Source organism: Quercus lobata, chromosome 8 (assembly GCF_001633185.2).
Source record: "Quercus lobata isolate SW786 chromosome 8, ValleyOak3.0 Primary Assembly, whole genome shotgun sequence".
Taxonomy (NCBI): domain Eukaryota; kingdom Viridiplantae; phylum Streptophyta; class Magnoliopsida; order Fagales; family Fagaceae; genus Quercus; species Quercus lobata.
In genome coordinates this window covers 10,002,732-10,024,304 of record NC_044911.1, presented here as the reverse complement: position 1 = coordinate 10,024,304, position 21,573 = coordinate 10,002,732, and the positions used below count along the sequence as shown (strand labels likewise).

The 21,573-nt window shown below is 34.8% G+C and overlaps 3 protein-coding genes across 3 annotated transcripts; 1 reads left to right on the top strand and 2 right to left on the bottom strand.

Moving 5' to 3' along the window:
- Nucleotides 1-1,274: 1,274 nt before the first annotated feature.
- Nucleotides 1,275-2,810, bottom strand: LOC115958525 (protein translation factor SUI1 homolog 2). Its single transcript, XM_031076935.1, has 2 exons — nucleotides 2,748-2,810; nucleotides 1,275-1,923 (listed from the first exon to the last, which is right to left on the bottom strand). The coding sequence occupies exon 2, from the start codon at nucleotides 1,853-1,855 to the stop codon at nucleotides 1,517-1,519; it is 339 nt and encodes a 112-aa protein (XP_030932795.1). The 5' UTR covers nucleotides 1,856-1,923; nucleotides 2,748-2,810; the 3' UTR covers nucleotides 1,275-1,516.
- A 4,926-nt stretch (nucleotides 2,811-7,736) lies between these two features.
- On the bottom strand, nucleotides 7,737-12,961 carry LOC115954517 (AUGMIN subunit 4). Its single transcript, XM_031072384.1, has 13 exons — nucleotides 12,740-12,961; nucleotides 12,548-12,595; nucleotides 12,330-12,455; nucleotides 11,304-11,645; nucleotides 11,044-11,143; nucleotides 10,707-10,752; nucleotides 10,092-10,185; nucleotides 9,913-9,984; nucleotides 9,717-9,775; nucleotides 8,833-8,901; nucleotides 8,700-8,751; nucleotides 8,247-8,324; nucleotides 7,737-8,171 (listed from the first exon to the last, which is right to left on the bottom strand). Exons 1-13 carry the CDS (start codon nucleotides 12,872-12,874, stop codon nucleotides 8,094-8,096), a joined length of 1,299 nt encoding a protein of 432 aa, XP_030928244.1. The 5' UTR covers nucleotides 12,875-12,961; the 3' UTR covers nucleotides 7,737-8,093.
- A 185-nt stretch (nucleotides 12,962-13,146) lies between these two features.
- On the top strand, nucleotides 13,147-17,923 carry LOC115954538. The gene is made up of 6 exons (XM_031072409.1): nucleotides 13,147-13,333; nucleotides 13,683-13,807; nucleotides 15,565-15,734; nucleotides 16,315-16,392; nucleotides 16,989-17,133; nucleotides 17,229-17,923. Exons 1-6 carry the CDS (start codon nucleotides 13,225-13,227, stop codon nucleotides 17,640-17,642), a joined length of 1,041 nt encoding a protein of 346 aa, XP_030928269.1. The 5' UTR covers nucleotides 13,147-13,224; the 3' UTR covers nucleotides 17,643-17,923.
- Nucleotides 17,924-21,573: the final 3,650 nt, after the last annotated feature.

The following is a 21,573-nucleotide window of genomic DNA, read 5'->3' as shown; positions in this document are numbered from 1 at the left end:
ACAAAACAAAATAATGTTATCACACACACCTTCATCTCCTTACACTCACAACTTTAGCTTCAAGTCTCACCTTCTTCATCTCCTCATGCTCATAACTTCAGGTCTTACCTTCAATTTTTCACAGGTCTTCACTACTCACAAGTTTGTATAGCATCCTTCCAAGTCTCACCTTCAAATCCTTCTAGTTTGTGTTCACTCCTTACATAAACATCTCAGCAGGAAAACCAAACCCAAACTCAAACCCAACAAACACATCAATTGGAGCCTGTAAAACCAAAACCAACAAACACACCGAACAAACACACCGATCGGAACCTAGAAAACCAAACCCAACAAATGCCCCACCACCTCAACCCGATCATAAACTGCAAACCCAAACCCAACAAACTCATCTCGATCAGAACCCACCTCCAATCATAAACTGCGACCCTAACAAACTCATCCCGATTAAAACCTGTAAAGAGAGGGAGAAAATTCATGGGATTTGATTTGGGGTTTTGACTAAGAAAAAGATAGGGAAAGAGATTTGAGAAAGAACCTCAGTGGCTAGCTTTGGCCTTGGAGGCCTAATTTGGGCTTGATCTAAAGAATAGGCTAGATACTAGAGAGAAGAAGAGAGGTTCAGAGGCAAAGAAACAAAGAGAGAAGAGAAAAAAAATTTGTCCATGAAGTTTTTATTATTATTATTTTGGTTTTGTTTTGTGGAACTCAAGTTCTGCGTGTATTTTTATTCCACATCAACTTTGCCAACACATGAAATTCGAGTCTTAGATACTTGAGATATTAGTTTTTTAAATAGTTTGAAAACGATACTAACTAACAAAATTGTTAATGCTCTGCCAACACATGAATTAGTTTTCTAAATAGTTTAGAAAACATGCTAACTAATGAAATTGTTAGTACGTAGAAAAGATGCAGAGCATAAGAGAGATTGTTTTTCAAAAAAGAAAAAAAATTGGAAAACAACCTATAATAAATAAGCATTATTTTTATTAAAATTTTCCGCTAGCCAAAAATAATTTTCTATTAACAACTTTTTTTTGTATCACCAAACAAACATAAGATTTTCCAGCAAAACAAACAGACAAAAGTTCGTGTTAAAATGCCAAAAAATCCCCACGAACATCAACCTAAAGTCGTAAAAAATACTTGCGAAAAAAATAATTTTGTTTGTAGACTTGCTAAAATGCTAATACAAGAAATCGACAACCACAAGCTAATATAATATTCCGGGCGAACAAATAGCAGCAACCAACACACCACAGAGAGAGAAATTTAAAAGAAATAGCATCCAATAAGATTAATATTGTAGGTTTATCATCCCAAACAACTGAAATCCCCATAAACTTAAAATAACAAAGCAATACCTAATACAAACTAATCTAAATCAATAGCAAACTAATATATGAGGGGTCAAGTAAACCCCACATATATTTATAGCCAGTACCCAAAATAGGTATTATTAGCAAACAAACCCACAAACACCAATCATAATTATTATTAATACCCCAGATCCTTAAAAGCCATGAATCTTAATCTGGTCCTTCTGCACAATCCCAGCCTGAACAAGAAACTGAGACACGTTTTTGCGCTGATCACCTTGCAGTTGGACAATCTTGCCTAGTGCCTTGTCCTGCACTACATTCCCGTTACAACAGAACTGTTTCTTGATGTCCTTGAGGATCTTGTCGTAGCTAAAAGTCTCCTTGAGGCCTTGCACAGTGGTCAGGCACTTTTTCCCATTTCTCTGCTGGATACGTATATGAACATACCCTTTAGCTCCAGGAGCATCCGAGTCTTTAGCGTCAGCAAATGGGTCGAACGCTGTGGGAATCTGAACTTCTAGATCAACCATGTACGTTTTTTGATGTGAACTTTGAAACTTCCAAGAAAGCTTCTCTCTTTAGCGCAAGTGCACGAAATCTGAAATTGATTAACAATATACATAGTCAATTGCTATTGCTCCAAGAAACAATACCAGAAAATAAATCCCACAATACACGGCCTTAAGGCTCTTAGATCTAATTTAGTCCCCCTTTCAACAACAACAACAACAACAAAAGCCAAATTTTAGCCCCAAAACTTTGAATCCTCACCAATCTAATCAAGCTCATTTAATGTATTTATTTCCGTCATTCTATTTAATCCAAAATCACCCTTTTGTGAAAGATTACATTTTTGGATTTCAGATGGGCATAGCATAGTCAAAGTATGGAGAAAACATAAGATCAACCACATATATCTAAACTAAAATCTACACATATATATACATACATATCACCAAACCCTACCAAACTTGAATTAGAACAACCTAGGCCTTATCGCCACACACACATCTATGTCTTCATATTTCTTCTTGTTAACAATATTCACGAGAGAGAACAAAGGATCATCATAATACACACACACACAACCTTCCAAACAATTTATATGCCCCACTTGCAATATTTTCTTCACAATTTATGTAAACCCCACGAAGCCTATCGCAATAAGATCTTGTTTCCTTTGATTATACGCATGATGATATATATATATAAAACCCCCCAAAAAAAACAAACAAGCAAATAACCACTTGGTTCTAAACAATAATTGCAGCGCTAGACCTTAATATCACACTAACAATCAAATAAAACAAAAGCCAAAAAATAACCCAGAAATCATTGAAACATACACACAATTTCACAAACATATAAGGCAAAAAGTTAAGAGAGAGAGAGAGTGAGAGAGAGAGAGAGAGAGAGACTCACATGAGATTGTACTGATTATGAGAAAAACCGAGGAGGGTGCGTTGGGTATATATAGTGGTTGGGTGCGTGTGAGTTTTTCTCCTTGGCCGCCAAGTCTAATAGGTGCTAACTATGGTTACCTAGATACGGGGGACCTTGGATTTGGAAAAGTTAATGTCACACGTGGATGGTGGAGATGGGATGTTGGAATTTTTGGAGGGTTCAGATTAGTTTGACGTGTGGATTATATTATATTTTTATATTTTAATTTAATAGTATTTGGGTTAGGGAAGGAAAAATGAAATTCCTATGGAGTGCGTCGGTTGAACGCACCAGATTGGCATATATTTTGTGAGAAGATAAAATTGGGGTCTACAAGAACAATCCAGATTCCACCAGGCACCAGAAATAAAATAAATAATTATGGAAAGAGAAACAACGCGTTGTGTGGCTGCGTGCCAACCAAATTGGAATATATTTCATGGTTTGTGTTATTATTATAGTAAGCCTGAATTTTTTTTCTTTTTTGTTTTTGAGGTGGTGGTAAGCCTGATTGTCTTTCTCAAAAAAAAAAAAAAAAAAGAGCCTGATTTTATTGGTAAATTTAAATGAGTAATGTCAATTATTATAGATAATTTTTTAAAAAAAAGGTAAAGGAGGTTAAATTTGTTTGAGGAAGTAAAGTGGTTAATTGATACTATTGTTATCGTATACTAAACATAATAGGTTTCGAAAATAATATTAAAAATAATATATATATATTTTTAATTAGAATACACACTTAACCTTTAGCATTTAGGGTGTTGAAGAAATTATTGTATAATTTATATTTTTGGTTAATATTTTATGTAAAAAAAATTAATAAAAAAACTCATTTAAACGCATATTCGGAGAACATTAGCCAACTTGTCCGTGAAAGGCAAATATTCTTAGCAGCTAAGGAAAGGTGTAGTGTACACTGTACAGAGTACAGACTACAGTGTACTTGTTCATTGATTCAACCATGAAAAGCAAATATTCTTAGCGGATAACTGATAAAATAAATATGCTTATAAAATAAATAAATAAGAAATGCTATATCTGTAATATTTTAACAATAAATTATAGATGATTAATTATTACTTGTTGTTTCTGGTGAGGCAAAAAATGTGTAGTTGTGAAGGAAGATTTTTTTTTTTTTTCCTTCAAATTATTCTTTCTAGTATTTGTAGAAGGACAAAATTTAGCTATAGTAACTTAAGTGTTGTTCCTTAGATTCTCTTTTTAAAATTCAGTTATGTGGCTACTTAACTAAAACATATACTTCCATCCTATGAGTAAAAATTCACATGACAGAATCTTAAAAAGAAAACATAAGGAACAACACCTAAGTACTGTACCTAAGTCCCGCTTATTGTAGAATATATTCTAATTTTTGTTAAGGCAAATATTACGTCTCTCTCTCTATATATACACACACACACGCAAATATTACGTCTCTCTCTCTCTCTCTCTCTCTACACACACACACACACACTAACCTTTGAGCACATGCTCACGCATGTGCTCAGAGGCTCTTCTATTTTTTTGAGTAAAGATTAATAATTTGCATTTATTATAATTTAGAAATATATATTTTATTTTTCAAACAAATAAAAAAGAAAAACTTTAGAGATAACAATAATTGTAATTTTTTTTTTGAATGTGAAGGGAGAAAATTCTTAAATTTTAGAATTCAAAATTAAATTTGTTATTTGACATTTATGACTTCATTTCTAAATGAAGTTACCCTTCAATGAGAGTATTTTTGAATCATATAAAAGTCTAATTGACAAAAAAAAAATCCTCTTATATATAGTATAGATATACTCCCCCACTTAAAAAAAGTAAAAATGTTTTTATTTTGTTTGTAATAAAATAAGATATGGAATTACTTACCATAGATCAGCCATATATATACCATAAAGATTACACTATTCAGTGTTACACAATATTTTCTAATTACTACTTTAATATGCTATGCCTATTTGAAATCCAATATCTTTAATAATATGCACTGAACTCCTTCTCCCCAAAAAAAAAAAAAAAAAAAAAAAAAAAAACATACTATAAGTACATAGCTTTTTCACAACTATTGGTATGGCTTACTATAAGTACACAACTATTGATATTGAAATCCAATATCTTTAATAATATGCACTGAACTCTTCTCCAAAAAAAAAAAAAAAAAAAAAAACCTTACTATAAGTACATAGCTTTTTCACAACTATTGATATGGCTTAGTTTATGATGTATGTATAATAAAAATGGTGTTAATAGTAAGTCTATATAAAAGTATTGTAGTTTTAATTAAAACTTGACACCTGAACAAGTAGTGAAGAATTGTGAAAAATATTTTGTCTTTAACATTGCTCAATTAATTGACCTTGATTGTGATGTAAACAGAAAGTAATCTTGTAAGAAAGATTAGTAGATTATATATTAAAGGCTTGTTTCTTTCTTATTTTCATTAGTGTATTCTAATTTTTTTTAATTTATTTATTTTTTTTGCTCTTAAGAAAACAAGTCTGAAAAGCCATAAAATAGATTTTCCTAATTTCACTTTACATGCAATTGAGAGATACATTTATTAAAAAAAAAAAAAAAAAACTAGAAAGACGGAGCTCGTATAGAGAGAGATCTAAATAAAATATATGCAAGATTTATACATTTTAATACATAAATGATTACCCTTTTTTTTTTTTAAGTGAATACATAAGTGATTTTTAGCTAACTGTCAATTTTTATTAACAATTAAAAAAAACATTTATATATTATTCTTTCTTTTATTTTGGTATGTATAGATGCTGTCCCGTTATGATAATTGTCGTGCACTCAAATTCTCTAATCATGTAGATCTCAAAATTTTTTACTAAAACTTCAAACACAAAATCGCTTTTAATTGAGCAAAATTAATTGGCCAAAGACATCGTCACCCACTCTCATATTCAAATTTCCCAGGTTTTGTAGTTGTAAACTTGTAATTTGCAAAGGCTATGGTGATAGAGACCAGACTTGCAATGCGATTGGGCACCTCAAAAACACATGTTCCATTGCTTCTTTCTTCAAATTACTTAGGAAACTTCGTGGACGATAGTGGAAACCTTTTTGATTTAGACTTCACAGGTCGCTAGTATTTGCCATGCTAATTCCCATATCAATATCTCTAATGCTGCACACATTTACCTCAGGCTATAATCTCGTGTTTAACATTATATAAGATAATGGATCGGAATTGATGGAATGTGTGTGTTTCAAACGCTTAATATTTAAAGTGAATTCTAAATTTTTACTATTAGAAATTTGGTAGTAAAATAATAATAATAATAATAATAAGTGAGAAGTAAAATCAACAACTCTCATGTTACTAAGCGGTTCTTTCTTAGAGTGACAAATGGCATCATTGTTTTTAACACCTCATTAAGGTGGGTTTGGCTCTTGGCCCACATTCGGCCAAGTGGCCAAGTCTTAGCCAACCCTTTTATATGATTGAGGACCAAGATGCTTCCAAGTGGTGCGATGCTCATGGTTGAGTTTATTTGTGAATTTGCAAAAAGGAAAAATTGATTGTAGAAATGAAGACAATATGGAGATAGAGAGTGAAAAGTGAGAATAGAGAAAGGCTACTATAAAAGGTTGTTCTAAAATCCGTGTGAAAGTGTATACAAAAAATAAAGGTAGACAGTCACTATAATCTAATTTTAGGCAGTTATTCGACCTGAAAATCACTTCACACCTAACTTTACTTTGGTTGACACGAATAAACCTTTAAAAAAATGCAGTAGTGTGATTTTATAACTCTGCAAGATTATTCTTAAACTCATTTTAATTTTCTGTTATTGTAGTGTCTATTTGGATTAAACTTATTATATTGGCAAAAATAAGAATTCGTGCATACATCAAAATTATTTCCTAACAGCAATTGGTCCACGGAAGTGGGGATTCGGCAGAACCTTCCAGAGAAAGTAATAAAAAGAAAAAAAAAAGCGAAGGGGACAAAATAAAACTTATATAAATTTTTATCACATTTTAGTTTGAAAATATATATAATAACATTTTCTGTCCACTCAACAAACCAAATCTAACAGATACCAAAAAAAAATTTGGTATAGCAAATCTAATTGACCAATTTGGTTATTTCTCTAACTTGAGAGATTAAAAATTTTCAGATAAGAAAATGGATCAATTTAATAGGATAAATTGCATCAAATTTCCCGTAAGCTTTATCAAGATTTCTTGCCATATAGGACGTTGTATGCATGACACTTCACCTAATGCTTTCTCTTTCGCAGCTGAGGATCTTATTATGGATTTTTTTTTTTTTATATATAACTGAAAATCTAGCGAAAACAAGACTTTGTTTTTATTTGAGATTTAGGCGTCTGGAGGACTAAAGCCATTTTTCATTACTCAAATTAATTAACAACTCATTAGCACATTATAAAGAAGTAACATTCATAGTAACCATACAAAAAAGTGCATGAGATTTTCGATGAGCTAGCCTATTTATTGGGTAAAATCTTTCTATTAACCTTCTATTAGTGGAACATGCACCGGTTGCAATCAAGTAATGCACCGGTTGCAATCAAGTAATGTGGAAGAACTATTAATTGGACTTGGAAAAATAAAGGTTCAAAGAGTAAACTTTACTAGAAAAGTTTGGACTATTCCGCTTTTTTCTTTTCTTTTTTTTTAATAAAAAAAATTTCCACTTACAACGATGCATTCTAAGTTTGAACCATTCATGCATGTGAATCCATGTGTTTTGGCATCAATATTTGAAATTCATGCTACTCAAGAAAACACGGACGTGCTTCTACTTTCACTGGGAGATTTAGGGAGTGTTTAGAATATGCACTTAAAAACATGTGTTTGTTGTTTGAAAACATGTGTGAAAATTAGTGTGGATGAAAAAGTGTGTGAAAATATATATAATATTGTTTAAAAACTGAAAACATGTGTTTAAGTGAGTGTACCAAACGGGACCTAAAATTCTGAGCAGGAAATCACTTCTTAATTCAAAAAGTCAGCCGTACGCTGGCACCTGAGCAAATGTGATGAAAATTTACATGTGCCTCCTACGAGCACATTGGTTCTCAGTCAGAAAGCCTCCCAACCTGCTGTTGATGACCAATCCACCAGGTTCAAAGCACACGTAGAAAGGCCAAATCATAAGCTATGATACATTAAAGAAACCGTAAATGAGTTCTTTTTTATTAACATTGACTACATGACACAACACAAAGCTGGCTGGTAAGGACAATGAATTGGATATGCGCCATTATACATCAAGATAGTATTTAAAGAGGGTGGGGGAGAAAGGGGGTGGGGGTTAAGGGCAGTAAAAGTTCATGCTGTTTGGTGATCTGGTAAGCGTTTCAGGTCCATCTCAACTTGGTGGATCGTCCATTGCATATTTTCCAATTTCTGTTAGGAAATCATGACATATTAGAATTGCCACAGGAGCCAAGTAAATCACAGCATACAACATATTGATATTACCTTTACAATATCATGGTACTGCCTTGCAATTGTATCAAAGTGAGGATCTACACCTTGATACTCACGAAGACGTGTAACCTAGAAAAAAAAAAGTTGAATCAATAAAGAGAGGGACAGGAAAGAGGGTCAAACCATTTAGGTACAGTTTTGCATCATAGGTTCCCCAATTGAATTTAACCACATGGCTGTATTGATCAATGCAACAAAAACAATGTCATCTTTTTCAAGAACAATTAAATTCAACTATGTAATTCATGGGTCAATTCAACCACATGGCTGAATTTAATTGAGGGACTTAATGTATAGCACCTAATAAATTGCACCTAACTTTGACCTAAAACAGATTATGATAAGGGGGATCAAATAGGAGGCATGCCATCATCAGACACTGGCTTAGCAAATCTTCAGAATGATACTTGGATTTGAAGTAAGAAAAGGAACGGAGGAACTTACTGCTTTATTATATGCAATTGAAGCTTCTTCTGTAGCCTCAAGAAGATACTTCCTAAAATAGACTCAAACTATTAACAATTTTCCCTCAGCCAAACTCGGCACTTGCAATCAAGAAAGTATTTTTATGTAGTACCTTATTTTATGAAGTGCTGGTATTGACTCCTGAGTATAAGTTTCAAGCAGGAGAACATTCTCCAAAACCCTGAGAAGTGATGGCAAAAGTAACATCTATTAGAACAGGGACTTGGGCTGGCAAAAATTACTGTAATTATGAAGTAGTTTTTGTGCATATAAAGCAATCTGCTTATCCATAAGAGTAACATATATTATATATACAGGAGAACAAATGAATACCATAATGACAAATATTGGTGACTGATGTTTGTGTTCAGTATATTAATCAAACCACCAAAGTATGCTGAAGGATCACAAGCAAGTCAGCAATAAATACCAAAAAAATGACTATAGATTCAATGGCTAAAGTCCACAGACGTTGGCAAGTGTCAAATACTGCAAAGTTGTATAGAAAGAAAGCTGCAATGTAATCTACAGCTATACAGTTTGTTCCAAAAAGCTCTGCTAGGCAATCATATTGTATGTTCATATGAATCACAGTGTTATTTGAAATATAAAAGGAGTAGAAAAAAGATAATCCATCTCTTGTTTCATAAGTGATCATCAAAAGAGTTGCATTAAGAATGCCAGTACAAGGGATCTGAATTGCACCATCTTAGTTGTCAAGCAACACTTTGATCCAAAAAGCTCTGCTAGGCAATCATATTGTATGTTCATATGAATCACAATGTTATATGAAATATAAAAACAAGTAGGAAAAAATAATTTATCTCTAGTTTCATAAGTGATCATCAAAAAGCTTGGCAGCATACATATCATTTAGAATCAAAAGAGTTGCATTAAGAATGACAGTACAAGGGATCAGAACCACATCATCTTAGTTGTAAAGCAACACTAATGGCACAAAACAGATTTAAAATTACAGCAACTGGCACAACAGACCTCAATTTTGCGCTCATGGTCTCACACCTTTTGCAAAGCCATGTTTTTTGCAGATCATCCTTTAAAAAAAGTGAAAATACTGTAAGTTCAAGGTCAATCCAAGAAGGAAAAGAGAATCTTATATAAACAAAAACAGAATAAACTAATACCAACAAAACCTAACTATTGAAGATATTAACAAATTTGAAATACTTACATATTTATGTTGATGTTGTAACTTCAAATCTTTAACAAGCTTAATAAGAACTCCAAGTATCTGCTCTAAGACCTAGTTAGGGCCCAGAGAAAAAGGGTCAAAATCATCATAGAAAAGTTTTCCTAGTAAAAAAGGTGCATGAAAAAAGTCAACATTATATAAATCTCTCATTCACATACATTATAGTATTCAGCACATTTTCTATCTGCAGCATAGAGATCCTCTCGCAAAGCTGCTTCTTCCCTTTCAATCTCCTCAATTATCAACTTTACCCTGATAATAGTGAAAGTAAGATAGTGCAGTAAACTAAGGCCTATAATGTTTCATCAGCTCTTTTCGCTGGGTATTCTCTATCTTTCAAGTTCCAAACCATTTGTCTCTCTGACTATATTTTATTTGTTTGTCAAAGTTACTTTCTTGTCAAACAAATTTGAGAGCAGCCAACAACTTCCCCCCCCCCCCCCCCCCCCAAAAAAAAAAAAAGAAACACACACACAGAGAGGTAAAAGTGACCCAATATTATCTTTAAAAGCCAATTTTAGCTACAAAGCTTCTGTCACCGTCTTGTTCAATAAAGAATCCAAAATTCAAGAAAGTAAACTGTTGGGGACCTCACATATATTCAGGCCACATTACATTTTCCTGAGAGTAGAAGCCATCCCCTAACAGGAATTTTTTTTTTTACCAATAGAGCTAAAATTACATGTAAAACAATACACTAAAAATGGATAGCAGAAAAAATCTCTTTAGTTAGAAGAGAATGCTGTAAAGAATTGTATGAGAGTAGCACAAACCTTTCTGGAAGCCGTGAACTTGAAGTTTGATGCCCAGATGATGAGTCTGCATCAACACAGGCAGGGTAATGAGATGCACATAATCATCACAAATGTAAATATACACACATTGACACTGTGCATCAAGCTGTTAATACAGCCATTGTCCTTGTATAGACTATAATGGAAAGTCCTCAGTCAACAGTTTAATTCACAGATCACATCTGTTTTTTCACATGGATATATAAACGCTACTTATCACCAAGAAATAGATCAGAGACACGCATGTCATGAGGATATGCATGGGCTATTTTGGACTTATGTGAGAGAGAGAGAGAGAGGTACTAATATAACCTACCAATGTCATCCATTACAAAGGCATCGGCCAACTTTTCACATTTAGCTTTTAAACGAGCCTCAATCTCACGAGAAAGACACATCTGATATTCTGTCACATCCTACAATTTCAAGTCAAAGGAAGTTCTAAATTTCAATTTCCAATAAAAAGGTTGACATAACAGAATAACATAAAGAGTCGATGTACAGAGCTGAGAAATGAGAAATGACAAAAGAAAAACATCACAACTGTTTACACGCCTTCCAAATAGGGTATCATACCACAGATAATGGTGTTCTTTGAAGTTGAGTTTGCCATAAATAAGCAGGTGTGATTCCAAGATAGCGATTAGGAACACCGCCAACTCCAGGTTCCATTGCATCACCAGCACTAAGAGCATTATTTGTCATACTAGCAGTGCTATTTGCAGTTGTGTAATTCATTGAATTTGAGCTTGAGCTGATTGTGAAACTGGTAGCTGTACTATCAAGGGAGCTTCGTGACATTATACTGAGTTTTTCAATGTCATCCTCATGGATTTCACCATCTTTGGAGATAAGAGGAAGCCTCAACTTTTGAGCTGCTTCTGCAATGACCATTCGATGCTCTAATGTCTCGTATACCTAAAATCAGATACACATCATGTTCATGTCAATTCCACACATGGAAATTCCATGTAAGAAGAATAACCCCATTGTCTTCTGTACACATTGGTATTACACACATCCACCATAATTAAATGGACCATCATAAAGTAATGATGCAAATAATGACATGAAAGAAAATCATTCATGAAAAACCAAAACCCACAACCTCTCTCTTCTTGATTTGTTGATTGTCCTTCAAATGCAATGCAAGTACATAAGAATAAATTATCGAATCTCCAAAAAGCTTGAGCTTTTAGGAAATGGTGAATTTTATGCTTCAATAAAAAATTTAACACTTTCCCTCACGTGTGAGCCTAGACTCCCCTTTAACTAGAGCTAGGGTTCAAACTTAGCCTTTTAGGAAATGATGAATTTAATTCTAACACAAATACAAATAAAGTAGCATACTTACTGATTTCACAAACAAAACGACACAATTTTTATCTCCCAATACAGATAATCCATATCAGATTCACAGAATCCATATCCAATCCTAAAACACTACTTCACAATACAACTTCAATTTCCTATCTACTGACAACATAATACACCAAATTTCAAAACAAAATGAACTGAACATTATATATATATATATATATATATATATATAGTATCTGCATTGCTCTCTAATAAGAACTTTCTAAACTATAAAATCAAAACCTGAGGGGAGTTTATCAAGCCGAGCTGCGGGTATAAACCCTGAACATCGCGAATTCCTCCCAGATTACCCACCGAAACTGCCTGCTGATACTCCTCCACCATCGCCATCGCCTCGCAATAGATCGCCTACTCAAAAATCCACCACCAAACCAAAATTATTTCAAACACATTTAAACAAAAAAAAAACATTGAAAAAGAAAAGCAATTAAAAACCTAACCATTGCTTCCAAGTATCGCAACCTTTCCCTTGACATTTCCTCTCTTGCCTAACCAAGCCATTCAAGTTTCAATATCAATTCAAAAAACATGAATTTTCAAAAAAAGGAAACGAAACGAAATGCAGGCTTGTGGGCATAATTTGAGTACAATTTTCTGAGCAACCAAACAAGAGAGAAGGAGAGAGAGAGTACGAGTTGGAGGTCGAAGAAGGCGGGTTTGGGAACGAGAGAACCATCGGGAGCCAAGCAATGGCGTTCCAGCTGATCGATCACCTGTGCCACGTCAGCCGGCAAGTTTTGCCCTCCTCCTCCTCCTCCTTTCACCATTGTAGTGTACGAAGAAGACGGTTTCAGATCCCAGAAACGGTGTCGTATCTTTCACACTTTAATACAAGAAGAAAGAGTAGAAGCCTATTACAGTGTTGCAACCAATAACGATTCAAAATTTTCAAAGCCTTAGATAAATTTACTAATTTAACCCCTTACATAACGGGTCAGGGCTGTTTCGTATGAGGAAATAAATGTAATTCTCTTATTTTTTTCAATTTAAGCCACCTTAATTAATTAATTTCAATTATTGGATTTTCAAATTAAAAAAATCGGCTTCTTCTTCTCTTCTCTCTTCAAATTCGTAATATTTCTCTCTCTCTCTCCGATTAGGGATTTTTGCGGTTTTGATGGAAAAAGGAAAAGCTATAAATACCGTTACAAATTCCTTGGAGAACCTAGATTTGAATTCTAATTCCAATCCTTCGAGGAAAATCACCACCAATTTCCAATCCTCTAGTATGTTCTCTCTCTCTCTCTCTCTCTCTCTCTCTCTCTCTCTCTTATTTCAAACTAATAATCATAGCTTCTTTCAATTTATATGTTCTGTTTGGTTGCTGAGAAAATCAAAGAAAGTAGAACGGCATTTTGATAGCTGTCCATTGGTTTGAAATAGAAAAGTTATTATTATTACTTTTTTTTTTGCATTTTAAAAATTGTTTTAGGATCAAATAGAATGAAAGTCAAGGCATGGACATTTAAATTGAATAATTTACTGAAATTTAATGATTCATGTTACTCTCTGTAGCACGCTAAAACCGAATTTTTTTTAGTATTTGTTTGAACTTATTGAGTTTGTTCATAACAGGATTACTCGAGAAGAAAAAGACTCCGACTTTGGTTAGCTTGTGCCTTGGAGTTGTAGGGAAGCATTTGGAAGATGTAATTGAAGACTTGGATGAGATTGCCATCAATTTTCCCGCAGATATTAAGGTTGTTTGACAAACTATTCTCAATTTTGTATTTCTAATATGTTTGTAATGAGTTTAGCATATATGTTCTATATATGTATGAATGAATGTATGTATGTATGTATGCATAGGTTTGTGTAAGCAATAGGGCTTCAGTCTGTGGAGGGATGTTTTATGTAATGGGTATATGCAAACATCACTTTCAAGTACATGTAGTGTCTACATGGGAGTCCCACATTCATGTACAGATAATTTTTACTGTCTTTGGCTTTTGGCTTTCTATTGTACTAGTAGTGCATGCAGAGAATTTGTGTTTTCGGGGTGGGAGTGTAGGAAAATTAAATGTTCGTTTGTGCTTTTGATATTTCCCTTCAATCTTTGAGCAAAGACGTGTTTCTCAAACTGCTCAATCATATGTGCTTTCCCTTCACTGTTATGAATTTATCTACACCTTAGGAGATATTTTAAGTGTGTGTGAAAGATATGATTAAACAGTGTAATAATTTTAGACTTGAAATGATATTAGTTGTAATATAAGATTGTTGTCTATGCAAAACCATGAATATTTAGTCCCACAAGAATCCAGAGTATGTTGTGGAGAGAAGAATGTGAAGGATGATAAGATGGCAATAATTGGGGACAATTCTAGGCAGATGGAATAAATATTTATTATGTTTATATGCTTTTGCATGCCTTAAAACGTTGCCTGTACAGCATATGAGCCAGTCCTATCTTGGTAGGGCACGTGCCTTAAGTGCATAAGTGAAGATTTCATATTTCTAGCGAAAGGGAATTCGAAAGGCAAATAAATTATAGGATTGTAGATTGAAGTGGGTTACTTTTTAGGTTTCTAAGACTAGAAACTCTAGCGGGAAAAAGTCATGCACTCATATATAAAGGCCTTGTTTCTTTGTGCTTGTTTTCTTATTATATAACATAAAATTACTCACAATGTTGGCAGAGTTCCATGTGCTCTTCAGCCACTGGCAACCTTATTCTGTAGGACTTAATACCTGGGGCTGTATTACATTAAGGAAACTTGAAATGAGAGAGAAGAATGAACATAGTAATGTGAAACTGACTCATGTATATGTTATTACAATAGAAAACTTTACACTTCAGGTTAAAACCAAGACCTAAACTATATACCATTAAAGATTTAAGTTTGTAAATTGTAAGATTTGTAGCAAGACTAACTTCAAGATTTGTGAAGTTGTTGGCTCTGAAAGGAAAGAGGCTGAGTAAGTCACACTTGACTCCATTAAATGAAAGTCATAATTGATAAGTTTAAAGATTCTTGCTAAGATCCTTATAGCTCAACTAGCACCTCATGATATTTTCGACGGAGACATTTGGGCTTCAAATCTCCCCTCCCCAACTGTTGTAACTATCAAAATAAGTTTAAAGATTTCCTAATTTGTGTGTGCTACATCAAGTCTTGTCACCTTGATGAATTCGCTTGGTGAACCTCTTGTTCTATTGGTACATTACACACGCACCCAATGGGTCTTGAACCCTCGACCTCACTTTCCATCCCATTATTATGGGAGGAGGAAGTGCCAGTTGAGCTATAGCTCATTGGCCAATTCACTCAGTAAACATATTGAACTAGGCTGGGTTTTTGTTTTTGACAATCGTTGCATCCTCAAGGTTTTCAATGTTGCATATGTACAAGTTTGACATCCATCTAGCCAAAAAAAAAAAAAAAACTCGGCATCCAAGTCTAATGCTTAAAATCCTACTGCTCATTTATAATTTCTTCTGATATCATTAAAGCAGATGGCAATGGCAGCAATGGCCAGGAGGAGGAGGCTGCTAAATGATGATGTTATCATCTCTTTGGCCGATACTTCCTGGGAAATTCTTGACATTTCTGGTTCAGATGTCTCTGATTTTGGCTTAGAAAAAGTGGTTGAAATATGCAAATCTCTCCGAGCTGTGGATATAAGGTACAAAAATTTGAATTTTCTCAATATAAATTCATATCTGTCACATTATATGGACCATCAGATATATGGCATGAATAATGGTTGAAATTGGTTGAAATATGCAAAGGGAATGACCTTATTTATGTACTTTAGAATTGATCCTTGTTAACTTAGTATTTTTTTCACTTTACATTAGACCATTAGAGATATGACAAACTGATGTGGACAAATAGACTACAAATGGAACGTATTTTATGTATGAAGTAGATGACTTTATTCTCAAAAATCTATCGTTGTCAATAATATCATGAGTTGTATATTCTTTGTTAACAATCTCAGTGATAAGTTATTAATCACAGTGGCTAATCAGTAGAGATGGGCTTTGAGAAAGTGTAGGTCTCACCAATATCTATGTACTCCTTCATGACTTCCACTTGATCAAATTAATGAATTGTTAGATTTTGTTTTCTTTATTCTCATATACGTTTAGTGTTCATTTCACCTTCTTGATTCATAATGGGCTCAGTGCATAGTATGCCATCAAATATCTATTCAGTTTGGGAGGCTTTAGTTAAATTGACCTGGTTTTGCTTTTTTGCAGTCGGTGTGATAAAATTACCACCACTGGTTTTTCTGAACTTGTGCAGAATTGCCATTCAATAGAGACACTAAGATGCGGGTACACTCTTGTTCTGTAACTTTTTAAGCTTTTAGAAGTTTCAGTTTGGCTAATTCTAAAGTCTGAGCTTCGTTGCTGAGCCTTTGATTATTTGTGTTGTTTTAGGATGCAACTAAATTAATTGCACTTCTTTTTCTTTTCATTTCATAACAACTGAGAGTAGAAGGTACTAATTTTAGTTGATCTTGGTACCTGTTCTAAGGTGCATTGATGCTTAAATCTGGTAACAAGATCTGCTATAGTTTTTTCAAGAAAAAAAACTCTAAGCTATTTTATATGTGGACTATATTGGATGAAAAATGCTTTGTTATTACGTTGGTGCATCATGAAACTTCAAAAAAATAGAACAAAAGCACTTGTTTTAAGTTCCTTAAGGATGCGAGAGAACTCACATTTTTAAGATTTGGTTGATGCCTCCTACAATATGGAATTAGCTTCATGAAATAAAGATCTGTGATTAATTTTGTAATCATAAAACTTTTGATTTGAAATCTTCTATTTATTTCATCTGGCCGACTTGAGTTGGCCTAAGATATCGGATTTTGACTAGGGGTACAAACCTACTAACAGGTTATGAACTGAAGTTAATATTGCAGAGGTTCCCCAAGGAGTGACTACACTACACGGAGATGCTTGAGCATATTCAAACCAAAGCTGAATGATGTGAATGGTGATTCATGGGAGGAACTTGATACCATGGAAATTTCAAATGGTGCAGAGTCATTACGCTGGCTTGTGTGGGTATGACTTACTCCTGTATGACTCTTTTCTTTGTCCACTGTTTGCCAGTTTTTTTCCCTTCCAAAACTATTCATATACTTTTTTTTTTCCTGCAGGAAAAGATTGATAGAGATTCTTTGGAGATTTTGTCCACCGAATGTCCCCGCATTACAGTAAATCCCAAGTCATCACCCTTTGGTTTCAGAGGAGCTGCAGTTCCCAGGGAAGCATTACAAGGTATCACATTGGACGATCATGTTGTCAAGGATATTGATCCAAAAACATGGGCAGTGTGTGGGTTCAACCCAAAGACTGTCTCTACATCTCATTCAAGCCCCACTGAATTGTCTGTTGCTGAAAAATTTAGACTTGCCTTTGTGGAAAGAGACACTCGGTTAGCCCCAAAGCGAGCAAAGAATGCAAGGCAACATCAGCGCCGTGCTGAGAGGGAGTTGATAATGGCAAGTACAAGGGCCAAGGCAGTAGCTCTGGCCTCACAAGCGAGCAAGTCTCTAAAGAGTTGGAATTAATGTCCTTACGCACAAAATGTTATATTATGTTTTATTACTCTGTGATGTGCCAGCTTTTCCATTTCTGTTGCTTTTGATTGTACAATGACATTGATTTTGATGAAAAAGTGCGGGTTTGGAGATGGAAGTAGTTCGGAACAAACGTGTATGCTGGCCCTTCATGCCATATGAGGAAGAGGTTTTAATTCTCCTGCTGTATTTAGTTTTGTCATCAAAACACCATGTCAGCTGTATGATGAACTAAAATCTTGCATTTATACCATTAATATAGTTTTCAAGTATTCAAGATGTTCAGCCAATTGCCTTCCTAAAGAGAGAAGTATTCAAAATGTTGATCCAAGGGGTGTATCTCCTCAACCTTTCACTTGGTAAAAAAGATAAGTATTCAAAATTTATAGTATGAAAAGTGGCAGAACTTTTTTTTTTAATAGGTAAGAAAAATTTGCATTAAAATGAAACTACTCCATCAAAGAGATGAAGTAAGCTTAGGAAACATGTACAAGCAACAAAGGAAAACAAAACAACTTATGTACAAGAAGAAAGTGAATCTAAAAACAGCAGAATGAATTTCATAGAAGTGGGAAATTCCCACGCACAAGACTAATCAAACAAAATGGTCACAAACAAAGTTAAGAGCTTATCCCCAAATAGCATCGAATACTCAAATATGATTATTTCCCTCCCTCCAAATAATCCACATCACACAATGTGGTACCAAATTCCAAACATTTTGAAGAATGCTTCACCAACCAATTCCTCCAACTAGTCAGTAAGTCAATAACTCTCTTAGGTAGAACCCAAGAACCACCAAAACATCTAAAGGGCAAAGATCCATAATTGACATACCTCACTATAATGTAGGAGCAGATGATCCACACTCTCCCCATCACTTCTACAAAGGCAACAACAAATCAACAATCCATAATAGTGAAACCTCTTTTCCTTAAATGATTTGTTGTGAGAACCTTCCCCCATGTAGTTGTCCAAACAAAAAAAGACATGACGTGGAGCCTTCACACCCCAAATACTCTTCCAAGGAAAAAGTAATAGAGCTAGATCCCCTCAATAAACCATAAAAAGATTTTATATCAAAATCCTCCTTTGAACCCAAACACCACCTCATCTTATCTTCACCCCAAACCACAAAAAGTACAAGGAACAAAAAAGAAAAGAACAAAAGAGAAAATTAAATACAAGAGAGAAGAATACTAAAGAACAGAGAAAGGGAGTCACTAGATGTGAGTCCCCAAACCCGAGACCAATTAAACAAAGAACCACTGAAAGAAGCAAGCAATTGGACTCTCGAACTATCCACATCCTTAAACGTTTGCCTATTATGCTCCCTCCATATACACCTCATCAAGCACAATAGAACTGAATTCCAAATGTCTAATGAACTTCCCCAATCAATTCCACCAACCAAAAAAGAATATCCAATACTATTCTTGGTAAGACCCACGAAACTCCAAAAGATCTTAAGGAAAAACACCATAACTGATTAGCCTTAGACAATGAGAAGTAAATGATCCAGAGTCTCTCCACAACAACGACACATGGCACACCAGTCAACAAAAGAAAAACCCCTACTTCTTAGATTGTCATTTGTAGGTATTTGACCCTAAGATACGGTCCAAACGAAAAAAGAAACTCCCTGAGAGGCCTTAACTCTCTAAATACCTTTCCAAGGAAAGACTACGGAGGAGGAACCTCGCAACTCATTATAAAATGAATGGATATCAAATTTCCCATTCTTCTTCAACTTCCATCTCATGCGATCCCCACTTTTAGTTGAAGGGATATTAGATTCCTAAACATGGATGAATTCCACCACTAAATCCAATTCCCGATCATTCAAATCCTGAGTGAAACAAGCATCCCAACTCCTCTCCCCCCACTCCCTGTCTTGTCAAGGAAATCTTGATAAAAGCCCCTCTATTAAGGAAAATCTAATACAAAGCGGGGAAAGTCACTTGAAGAGGTTGATCCCCAAATCAACAATCTTGCCAGAATCTCAATCTATTCCCCACCCCAATCTCAAATAGATAATGTTGGCTAAATGCCTCCCAACCCATTCAAATACCTCTTCATAAACAACAACCATGCACACCCCTACCCAACTTAGAAGTCCATCTCCTCATTCTTCCCCAAATCTTGTAGCTACCACCCTCCTCCAAATCCATGTCTCCTCAATCCTTTTTTTTTTAATATATATATAAATAATGATATTTCATAAATCAAAAGCTCCAAGTACATTGGGAGTGTACATGGAAAGGATTACATCAAGAACGGAAATTACAATGATCAAGCATAACAAAAAAATTAGAGCAAGAAAAAAAATTGAAAACAGAACACCAAGCAAATAAAGAGTGGAGGAGCAGAGATTTAATTTTATGAATCGACCGTTTTGCCCTCTCAAACCATCTACTGTTCCTCTCCCGACAAAGACACCATAACACATAATGTGGGAAACTCACCATAGGTCTATATTGCGCTGTCTACCAAATGGACCTTGCCAAGAAGCATAAATTTGCAACACTTTGAGGCATCACCCAAATCACACCAAAAAGGCTCCAAACCATAGACCATAGCTCGAAAGCAATGGGACAATGAAGAAGAAGATGGTTTACCAACTCCCCACTTCTTTTATACATATAACACCAATCCATGATGGGTACACCCTTATTCCAAAATCAATCAAAGATCAAAATCTTGCCTAAGGCGGCAATCCAAGAAAAGAAAGCAACTCTAGGAGGGATGTTTGAGTGCCACACAGGTTTCCACAGGAAGAGGTTGTCAGGGGTCGAGAAAAGGGATAAATAAAACTCGCTAACCTTAAAACCCTTATTCTTTGTCGACTTCCAGCAAAGTTTGTCTTGCCCTTCACCAATAAAGGTCATAGAGTGTATAAGATTTCAAAAAAATCAAATTGTTCCATCTCCTAATCTTAGGGCTCTCTATAGAATCGAAGATCCCAAAGTAGTCGCTGATTAGGAAAAGACATGACATCCGCAAGATAGGAATCCTTGTTACAGCTAAAGCTATAAAGTTCTGAAAATGCCTCCCGAAGAGTACAACCCCCACACCACAAGTGATGCCAAAGTTTAATTCTACTACCATTGCCAACTTTGAAGATGATGGATTTAGAGAAAGCTGGCTAGCCTTGTCTTATAGCTCTCCACAGACTAACACCATAAGCAGCTATTACTTCTTTTGTACACCACCCACACCAAATATTCCCATACTTGATCTCGATAACCCACCGCCAAAGGTGGTTTGTCTCTATGTGGTTTCTCAAATTCCGCACACCCAAACCACCAGACTTCAAGGGGCTACACACCTAGGCCCAATTAACCAGATTGAATTTGTGGGACTCATCAATACCAACCCATAAAAAATCCCGCTAGAGTTTCTCAATGCAATTTGCAACATCCATCGGAATAGGAAAGAGAGATAGGTAATAAGTAGGCAAAGTTGAGAGAGTGCTTTTAAGTAGAGTAACCTTACCACCTTTTGATAAATACAATCGCTTCTAGCTTGCTAATCTTCTCTCCATTTCTTCAAGAATAGGGTTCCAAATTGCCCTATCCTTAAATTTAGCTCCCAACGAAAGTCCTAAATAAGTCATTGTCAGTGAGGACTGCCTACACCCTAAAATGGCCACTAGCTCTCCCACATTTAACACATCACCAACCAGAACCAATTCGGATTTAGCTAGATTAATATGCAACCCTACCACAGCCTCAATGACGCTAAAATCTCCCTCAATTTGCCAATCTAAGTAGGTAAAGCATTACAGAAAATTAGGGTATTGTTTGCAAAAAGGAGATGAGTCACCATTACGAGGGTATGAGATCTGGGACCCACAGTGAATCTGGAGATATAACCAACCAGAACAGCCCCATCTAATAGCCGACTTAAAGCTTCCATCACA

Excerpts from the sequence above, each read along its gene's own strand:
- LOC115954538 (XM_031072409.1), top strand. The coding sequence starts at position 13,225 with ATGGAAAAAGGAAAAGCTATAAATACCGTTACAAATTCCTTGGAGAAC. Across the intron at positions 13,334-13,682 it reads CACCAATTTCCAATCCTCTA|GATTACTCGAGAAGAAAAAG; the intron begins GTATGTTCTCTC and ends TGTTCATAACAG. Across the intron at positions 13,808-15,564 it reads ATTTTCCCGCAGATATTAAG|ATGGCAATGGCAGCAATGGC; the intron begins GTTGTTTGACAA and ends TCATTAAAGCAG.
- LOC115958525 (XM_031076935.1), bottom strand. The coding sequence starts at position 1,855 with ATGGTTGATCTAGAAGTTCAGATTCCCACAGCGTTCGACCCATTTGCT.
- LOC115954517 (XM_031072384.1), bottom strand. The coding sequence starts at position 12,874 with ATGGTGAAAGGAGGAGGAGGAGGAGGGCAAAACTTGCCGGCTGACGTG. Across the intron at positions 12,456-12,547 it reads TGCGATACTTGGAAGCAATG|GCGATCTATTGCGAGGCGAT; the intron begins GTTAGGTTTTTA and ends ATTTTTGAGTAG. Across the intron at positions 8,172-8,246 it reads AGTACCATGATATTGTAAAG|AAATTGGAAAATATGCAATG; the intron begins GTAATATCAATA and ends ATTTCCTAACAG.